At 47.4% G+C, this 9,595-nt stretch overlaps 1 protein-coding gene across 1 annotated transcript; it reads right to left on the bottom strand.

Annotated features, from left to right (window-relative positions):
* Window positions 1–1,091: 1,091 nt before the first annotated feature.
* Window positions 1,092–3,196, bottom strand: LOC121844331. Its single transcript, XM_042314323.1, has 4 exons — window positions 2,673–3,196; window positions 2,448–2,584; window positions 1,174–2,305; window positions 1,092–1,122 (listed from the first exon to the last, which is right to left on the bottom strand). The coding sequence occupies exons 1-3, from the start codon at window positions 3,194–3,196 to the stop codon at window positions 1,752–1,754; spliced, it is 1,215 nt and encodes a 404-aa protein (XP_042170257.1). The 3' UTR covers window positions 1,092–1,122; window positions 1,174–1,751.
* Window positions 3,197–9,595: the final 6,399 nt, after the last annotated feature.

Raw genomic sequence — 9,595 nt, 5'->3', positions numbered from 1 at the left:
AAGAAACCGGATTTGGAGGTCCTGGGCTGGCGTGATTACACGTGGTTTGCGGTTGAGAGGCTGGTTGGATGTACTGCCAAAATCTCTAAAACGACATTGGAGGCAGCTTATGGTCGAGAAGTTAACATTAAATTATCTGGCAACAGCTCTGCTGGACATTCCTGCAGTCAGCATGCCAACTGTACGCTCCATCAAATCTTGTGTTATGTTGTGTGACAAAAGTGCACATTTTAATGTGGACTTTTATTGTACCCAGCACAAGGTGCACCTGTGTAATGAGAATGCTGTTGAATCAGCTTCTTGATATGCCACACCTGTCAGGTGGATGGAATTATCTTGGCAAAGGAGAAATGCTGACAAACAGGGATGAAAACAAATTTGTGCACAAACACTTTCGAGAAATACGCTTTTTTTGTGTATAGAGCATTTTCTGAGATATTTTATTAAAGCTCAGGAAACATGGGACCAACACTTTACATGTTGCCTTCATATTATACACATCATACAGAATTAACAGTATCGAAAATGTCAACATTAAACATAACCATTTGGAGTATAGGCTGGTTACAGTGTGGATTATACCTATACAGTATCTATGTAGGCGGAGGGAGGGATGTTGCCATGGTGAATATATACAGTGTTGTGTGGAGGTGTACATGGTGCAAATGTATTACAGCACAGATTAGTATTGAAATCAGGGATTAAAAGGTGCAGTACTAGATTATTGCAGTATGAGTCATAATTGCCATAAAACCAGCAGTGAAAACAAGGACATAGTTCCAATCGTTATTTTCCACCATTTATTTCTCCCATCGGGGATTTGAAAAACACTTAAAATAAGGGCTGTGTTTTGTTTAGGCTTACCCTGGTTTAGGCTTACCCTGGTTTAGGCTTACCCTGGTTTAGGCTTACCCTGGTTTAGGCTTACCCTGGTTTAGGCTTACCCTGGTTTAGGCTTACCCTGGTTTATTTAGGCTTACCCTGGTTTAGGTTTACCCTGGTTTAGGCTTACCCTGGTTTAGGCTTACCCTGGTTTAGGCTTACCCTGGTTTAGGCTTACCCTGGTTTACCCTGGCTTAGGTTTACTTACCCTGGTTTAGGCTTACCCTGGTTTAGGCTTACCTGGCTTAGGCTGGTTTAGGCTTACCCTGGTTTGGGCTTACCCTGGCTTACCCTGGTTTAGGCTTACCCTGGCTTAGGCTTACCTTGGTTTAGGCTTACCCTGGTTTAGGCTTACCCTGGTTTAGGCTTACCCTGGCTTAGGCTTACCCTGGTTTAGGTTTACCCTGGCTTAGGCTTACCCTGGCTTGACGATAACTGTGTTAACCCCTCTAGGAAAAAGGGAACTTTTTTTTTACCCACCAAAAATGAAATGGTAATTAGCTGCTAATGTGGCTATCATAAATAACTGCAAATACCATGAGGATCTAGATGACACTGCTGAATCGAGACAAAGGTAAGAATCTCTGGATGAACTATCTAATATTAGCTAAATGTAGTAATGAATACCTTGGCAAAATTGTATTTAAATGGACAATTCTCTGAACTGTCTGGTGCAAGTTTAAAATTGACACAATACCTGTTAGTAAAGGTGTTTGCTAGAGATGACGTGCAGGAACTGCCATGGATTTGTAGTTTTGTATAATGTCTATTTTGATGCTAAATATAATTTTTGAATCTGATAGTAAATAGAGCACAATATATTGATAAGAGACACCTCCAATGTGGGTCTCTATCGGCTCAATGCAAAGTCACTTAATCCCTATGAGCCCGACGGCCGGTTGATGAGGACCACAGCACGGGGGGGGGAAGAAACTGTTCAGAGACCTAAACCGTCTGCCAGAGTGGAGGCTTTGAAAAACGGGGTGTCCGGGGTGGGCAAAGTCGTCGATGATCTGACCTGCACACTTCGTTGTTCTGCAGGCATACAGGTCCATGATCTGACCTGCACACTTCGTTGTTCTGGAGGCGTACAGGTCGATGATCTGACCTGCACACTTCGTTGTTCTGGAGGCGTACAGGTCCATGATCTGACCTGCACACTTCGTTGTTCTGGAGGCGTACAGGTCCATGATCTGACCTGCACACTTCGTTGTTCTGGAGGCGTACAGGTCGATGATCTGACCTGCACACTTCGTTGTTCTGGAGGCGTACAGGTCCATGATCTGACCTGCACACTTCGTTGTTCTGGAGGCGTACAGGTCCATGATCTGACCTGCACACTTCGTTGTTCTGGAGGCGTACAGGTCGATGATCTGACCTGCACACTTCGTTGTTCTGGAGGCGTACAGGTCGATGATCTGACCTGCACACTTGCACACTTGTTCTGGAGGCGTACAGGTCGATGATCTGACCTGCACAGTTGATCGTTGTTCTGGAGGCGTACAGGTCGATGATCTGACCTGCACACATCGTTGTTCTGGAGGCGTACAGGTCGATGATCTGACCTGCACACATCGTTGTTCTGGAGGCGTACAGGTCGATGATCTGACCTGCACACTTCGTTGTTCTGGAGGCGTACAGGTCGATGATCTGACCTGCACACTTCGTTGTTCTGGAGGCGTACAGGTCGATGATCGATGATCTGGAGGCGTACCTGCACACTGCACACTTGTTCTGGAGGCGTACAGGTCGATGATCTGACCTGCACACTTCGTTGTTCTGGAGAGTACAGGTCGATGATCTGACCTGCACACTTCGTTGTTCTGGAGGCGTACAGGTCGATGATCTGACCTGCACACTTCGTTGTTCTGGAGGCGTACAGGTCTGATGATCTGACCTGCACACTTCGTTGTTCTGGAGGCGTACACGTCGATGATCTGACCTGCACACTTCGTTGTTCTGGAGGCGTGACACTGCACACTTCGTTGTTCTGGAGGCGTACACCGATGATCTGACCTGCACACATTGTTGTTCTGGAGGCGTACAGGTCCATGATGGTGGGCAGGAGACAGCCTTCACCGTAGATCAGACTACACTTCGTTGTTCTGGAGGCGTACAGGTCGATGATCTGACCTGCACACATCGTTGTTCTGGAGGCGTACAGGTCCATGATGGTGGGCAGGAGACAGCCTTCACCGTAGATCAGACTACACTTTGTTGTTCTGGAGGCGTACTGGTCCATGATGGTGGGCAGGAGACAGCCTTCACCGTAGATCAGACTACACTTCGTTGTTCTGGAGGCATACAGGTCCATGATGGTGGGCAGGAGACAGCCTTCACCGTAGATCAGACTACGTGCTACAGTCCCTTGCAGCAGGCAGACGCAGACCCAAACCAGACGGTGGTAGAAGAGGTGAGGATGGACTCAATGATGGACATGTAGAACCCAACCAGAATTGTCCAAGATAGTACATCATCTGCTGAGATTTCCTGGTCAATAGTGTGATGTTGTCCTCCCACTTGAGGTTGTGGGAGATGATTGTCAACCAGGAATTTGAATGACTTGGCCGTGCTAACAGCTGAGTCATTAATCTGGAAAGGGAGAGATGGTGGTGAGGAGCGTTTTCTGAAGGCAACCACCATCTCCAAGGTTTTTGACTGTTGAGTTCCAGGTTGTTGCGACTGCACCAGACCACCAGGCAGTCAACTTCTTCAACGGTACTTGGACTCGTCGCCGCCAGAGATGAGACCGACCAGGGTGATGTCATCAACAAACCTGACTAGTTAGATAGATGTGTCGTTGAAGGTTCAGTCATTGATGTGGAGGGACTAGAGGAGGTGCATTCATTGGTGTGGAGGGAGTAGAGGAGGTGCAGTAATTGGTGTGGAGGGAGTAGAGGAGGTTCAGTCATTGGTGTGGAGGGAGTAGAGGAGTGCATTCATTAGTGTGGAGGGAGTAGAGGAGGTGCAGTCATTGGTGTGGAGGGAGTAGAGGAGGTTTAGTGTTTAGTGAGTCCGCCAGATCAGAGGCTGTAGGGATGACCAGGGATGTTCTCTGTTTAGTGAGTCCACCAGATCAGAGGTAGTAGGGATGACCAGGGATGGTCTCTGTTTATTGAGTCCTCCAGATCAGAGGCAGTAGGGATGACCAGGATGTTCTCTGTTTAGTGAGTCCTCCAGATCAGAGGCAGTAGGGATGACCATGGGTGTTCTCTGTTTAGTGAGTCCTCCAGATCAGAGACTGTAGGGATGACCGGGGATGTTCTCTGTTTAGTGAGTCCTCCAGATCAGAGACTGTAGGGATGACCAGGGATGTTCTCTGTTTAGTGAGTCCTCCAGATCAGAGACTGTAGGGATGACCGGGGATGTTCTCTGTTTAGTGAGTCCTCCAGATCAGAGGCAGTAGGGATGACCAGGATGTTCTCTGTTTAGTGAGTCCTCCAGATCAGAGGCAGTAGGGATGACCATGGGTGTTCTCTGTTTAGTGAGTCCTCCAGATCAGAGACTGTAGGGATGACCAGGGATGTTCTCTGTTTAGTGAGTCCTCCAGATCAGAGGCAGTAGGGATGACCATGGGTTCTCTCTGTTTAGTGAGTCCTCCAGATCAGAGGTAGGGATGAGTAGGGATGACCATGGGTGTTCTCTGTTTAGTGAGTCCTCCAGATCAGAGACTGTAGGGATGACCGGGGATGTTCTCTGTTTAGTGAGTCCTCCAGATCAGAGACAGTAGGGATGACCAGGGGATGTTCTCTGTTTAGTGAGTCCTCCAGATCAGAGACAGTAGGGATGACCATGGGTGTTCTCTGTTTAGTGAGTCCTCCAGATCAGAGACAGTAGGGATGACCAGGGGTGTTCTCTGTTTAGTGAGTCCTCCAGATCAGAGACTGTAGGGATGACCGGGGATGTTCTCTGTTTAGTGAGTCCTCCAGATCAGAGACAGTAGGGATGACCAGGGATGTTCTCTGTTTAGTGAGTCCTCCAGATCAGAGACAGTAGGGATGACCAGGGATGTTCTCTGTTTAGTGAGTCCTCCAGATCAGAGACAGTAGGGATGACCAGGGATGTTCTCTGTTTAGTGAGTCCTCCAGATCAGAGACAGTAGGGATGACCAGGGATGTTCTCTGTTTAGTGAGTCCTCCAGATCAGAGACTGTAGGGATGACCAGGGATGTTCTCTGTTTAGTGAGTCCTCCAGATCAGAGACAGTAGGGATGACCGGGGATGTTCTCTGTTTAGTGAGTCCTCCAGATCAGAGACAGTAGGGATGACCGGGGATGTTCTCTGTTTAGTGAGTCCTCCAGATCAGAGACAGTAGGGATGACCAGGGATGTTCTCTGTTTAGTGAGTCCTCCAGATCAGAGACTGTAGGGACGACCAGGGATGTTCTCTGTAAGTGTGTGAATTGGGCCATTTTCCTGTCAAAATGTAATGAGTACTTTTGAGTGTCTGGGAAAAGGTATGGAGTAAAAATTACAATATTTTCTTTAGGAATGTAGTGAAGTAAAAGTAAAAGTTGTCAAAAATAAAAATAGTAAAGTAAAGTACAGATACCCAACAAAACAACTTAAGTAGTACTTTGAGGTATTTTTACATAAGTACTTTACACCACTACACACACACACACACACACACACACACACACACACACACACACACACACACACACACACACACACACACACACACACACACACACACACACACACACACACACACACACACACACACACACACACACACACACACACACACACGCACGGCACTCTAAGGTTACTTCAGTTCTTGTCCCCACGTCTCAGTGTCTCAGTGAGCCACATCTGAGTGAGTGGATGTGGTGTGTGTTCTATGTGGAAGGGTGGAACCCTGTCACCACTAAAATGTTGTAAGTAGATCATTTTCCACTGAAGGGTTCTATCCTGAATCAAAAAGGGTTCTCCCATGGGGACAAACAAGTAACTTTGTTTCTTCTTAGAGTGTAACCTGCTCTGCTTCAGGCTCTGCTCTGGGTTCTCAGTAAGAGCTGTAGGATCCCATTAAAGAAGTGGCTTGTCAGAGCTTTACTCCACTTGGGAAATGTCTCTCTCTGTCTCTCTCTGTCTCTCTCTCTCTCTCTCTCTCTCTCTCTCTCTCTCTCTCTCTCTCTCTCCCTCCCTCCCTCCCCCTTCCCTCTCTCTTTCCCTCTCTCTGCTCCCATGCTGGGAATAGTAAGTGAGAAAGAAAATGATTGAATCCTTTTTCGGGAGGCCCTCTTAAAACAACACCGGGTTACATCGTCAAACAGCAATTCAGGCGCTAGTGTTACAGTTGCTGACGGCTTGCCAGGGAGCCCCCACGGTTTGGCTCGCTTCTGGCCCCAGTCGGGTTGGCCCGGGCCGCAGTTAAAATATGAGTGGCTCTGAGAGGAGCTCCTTATGGTGATAGAGGAGGAATCCCCACTGTTCCAGCCAAACAGAGGTTAGGAAGGAGGCACATTGAAGCAGATTCACAGCCCAACGCGCCACTGGAGAGGATCAACTTGTCCTGGCTCTGATTCCCAGGGAAATGGGAGTGAATGAGATTAATAGTCCACATTGGTGTTGGTAGTGGGGGAACTCCCATGACAATTTAAGCTATTCACGTAGTGGATTGAAATGTTCGATTCTAGAATAAACAAATAAATCCCCATTGAAATTGGGATTTTCTACTCTTGAAATGGGAATTCAATGCTATTTTCCTGAATCCGCTACATTGGAAATTGAGAAACTGAGAATCTTCTCTCCTGTCTTCTGATGTTCATCCCTGCCAAAGAGAAACGTTATTAAAATGGCGCTGGAGGGAATAGCAGCTGTTCTACGGACTCCTGACCAAGGGTGCTATTTTGTGCGGATCTTTTAAATAAATAATGTTTCCGTCATCGTTTCCTATGACTAGAAAGATCTTCTGGACCTCCCTAACCTCAATTTGAATGAAGATTTCCATTTCAATGAGTTGGCAGTGAAGGACGTACTTCTCATCCCGGACCAAATCCCAGACACTCAAAAGAGGAAGAGGCAGTGTTCTAGAGGCCCGTTAAAGGGGATACCTGACGAGACTACGTCGGAGAGTGGATAAACCACCTCTACCCTCTGTTCTTTTGGCGAACGTGCAATCACTGGAGAATAAACTGGACTGGCTCGGTTCGAGACTATCCTGTCAACGTGATCTGAAAAACTGTAATATCCTATGTTTCTCGGAGTCGTGGCTGAACAAGGACATGGGACATTTAAATGTAGCTGGTTATTCTATACATCAGCAGGACAGAACGGCAGCGTCAGGTGAACTCAAGGGGGAGGGGGGTGTCTCTTTGTCAACAACAGCTGGTGTGCAATCTCTAATATAAAGGAAGTCTCGAGGTTCTACTCCGGTGAGCAGAACCTCGAGAGCTGTAGATCATACCATTTACCAAGAGAGGGTTTTCATCTATATTTTTCATAGCATTACCATCACAAACTGATGCTGTCACTAAGACCACAGTCAACGAGCTGTAGGCAGCATGTAGCCTAGTTGTTAAAAACATTCGGCCAGTAGCCAATAGGTTGCTGGTTTGAAACTCTGAGCCGGCAGGGTGGAAAACATGTCCTGCTCTGCCCTTGAGCAAGGCAGTCAACCCCAAACAAGAATTGCTCCTGATGAACTCGATTAAGGCAGCCTCCCTGCACCTCTCTGATTCAGAGGGCTTGGGTTAAATGCAGAAGACACATTTTGGTTGAAAGCATTCAGTAATGCAACTGACCTCCTTCCCCGTAAAGGGCCATAAGCAAACAACAAAAATGCTCACCCAGAGGTGGCGCTCCTAGTGGCCGGTGATATTAATGCAGAAAAACTGATATCTGTTTAACTTCATTTCTAGATCACCTTCAACTCCATACACAGAGATGCATTCGATGCTCTCCATTTGTTAAATCTGACCATTGTACCCTCCTGATTCCTGCTGACATGCTCATACTCAGAAGTACCAGTGACTCCGACAATACGAAAGTGGTCTGATGAAGTGGAAGCTAAAGCTACAGGACTGTTTCAGTACCACAGACTGAAATATATTCCCGGATTCATCCGATGGCATTGAGGAGTTTACCACATCAGTTACCGGCTTCATTAATAAGTGCATTGACGACGTCATCCCCACAGTGACCGTACGTACATATCCCAAACAGAAGCCATGGGTTACAGGCAACTTCCACACTGAGCTAAATGCTAGAGTTGTCGCTTTCAAGGAGTGGGACACTGAGCCGTTGTTGCTCATGAACGTTTCCACCTCACAAAAAACAGCACTTACAGTTGACCGGGGGCAGATCTAGCAGGGCAGAAATTTGATGAACTGACTTGTTGGAAAGGTGGCATCCTATAACGGTGCCACGTTGAAAGTAACTGAGCTCTTCAGTGAGGCCATTTTACTGTCAATGTTTGTCTATGGAGATTGCATGGCTGTGAGCTTGATTTTCATACACCTGTCAGCAACGGGTGTGGCTGAAATAACCGAATCCACTCATTTGAATGGGGCGTCCACATACTTTTGTATATATATCGTATCACGGATTACATAGGGAAACCCAGCCGCGAGCTGCCCAGGGACTTGAGCCTACCAGACATGCTAAATGCCATCTACTCTTGCTTCCAGGCAAGCAACACTGAAACATGCATGAGAGCATCAGCTGATCATGATGACTGTGTGATCACACTCTCCATAGCAAATGTGAGTAAGACCTTTAAACAGGTTAACATTCACAAGGCCGCAGGGCCAGACGGATTAACCAGGACGCGCACTCAGAGCATGCGCTGACCAGCTGGCAAGTGTCTTCACTGACATTTTCAACCTCTCCCTGACCCAGTATATAATACCTACATGTTTCAAGCAGACCACCATAGTCCCTGTGCCCAAGAACGCCATGGTAACATGTCTAAATGACTATCGCTCAGTAGAACACGTTTGTAGCCATGAAGTGCTTTGAAAAGCTGGTTATGACTCACATCAACACTATCATCCCAGACATCCTGGACCCACTTCATTTCGCATACCGCCCCAACAGATCCACAGATGGTGTAATCTTTATTTCACTCCACACTGCCCAATACCACCTGGACAAGAGGAACACCTATTTAAGAACGCTGTTCATTGACTACAGTTTGATGACACGACATTGGTAGGCCTGATCACCAATGACGATGAGACTGCCTATTGGGAGGAGGTTAAAGACCTGGCAGTGTGGGTGCCAGGACAACAACTTCTCCCTCAATGTCAGCAAGGCAAAGGAGCTGATCGTGGAATACCGAGTACCTCTCCATTCACCTTGTGGAGCTGGTCAAGTGGAACGGGTCCAGAGCTTCAAGTTCCTTGGTGTCCACATCACTAAGGACCTGTCCTGGTCCAAACACACCAACACAGTCGTGAAGAGGCTACGACAACGCCTCTTCCCCTCTCAGGAGGCTGAACCTATTTCGCATGGGTCCTCAGATCCTCCAAAAGTTCTACAGCTGCACCATTGAGAGCATCTTGACTGGCTACGTCACCGCCTGGTATGGCAACTGCTTCGTATCCGACCGTAAGATGCTACAGAGGGTAAAGAGGACGGAACAGTACATCATTGGGGCAGAGCTCCCTGTCATCCAGGACCTCTATACCAGTCAGTGTCAGAGGAAGGCCCTACAAATGCCTCTAGTCACAGACTGTTCTTTCTGCTACCACACGGAAAGTGGTA

The sequence above is a fragment of the Oncorhynchus tshawytscha genome, unplaced genomic scaffold (genome assembly GCF_018296145.1).
Source record: "Oncorhynchus tshawytscha isolate Ot180627B unplaced genomic scaffold, Otsh_v2.0 Un_contig_4473_pilon_pilon, whole genome shotgun sequence".
In the NCBI taxonomy this organism is placed as follows: Eukaryota; Metazoa; Chordata; class Actinopteri; order Salmoniformes; family Salmonidae; genus Oncorhynchus; species Oncorhynchus tshawytscha.
Note: the sequence above shows the minus strand (reverse complement) of the source record. Positions and strands in the feature narration are given on the sequence as shown.

What these genes read in the sequence shown, in the direction of transcription:
- LOC121844331 (XM_042314323.1), bottom strand. Translation starts at nt 3,196, where the DNA reads ATGGACCTGTATGCCTCCAGAACAACGAAGTGTAGTCTGATCTACGGT. An exon ending in GCAGGTCAGATCATCGACCT is followed by an intron (nt 2,585 to 2,672) that starts GTACTCTCCAGA and finishes GTACGCCTCCAG; the next exon opens with ATCATCGATCATCGACCTGT. An exon ending in CAGAACAACGATGTGTGCAG is followed by an intron (nt 2,306 to 2,447) that starts GTCAGATCATCG and finishes GCAAGTGTGCAG; the next exon opens with GTCAGATCATCGACCTGTAC.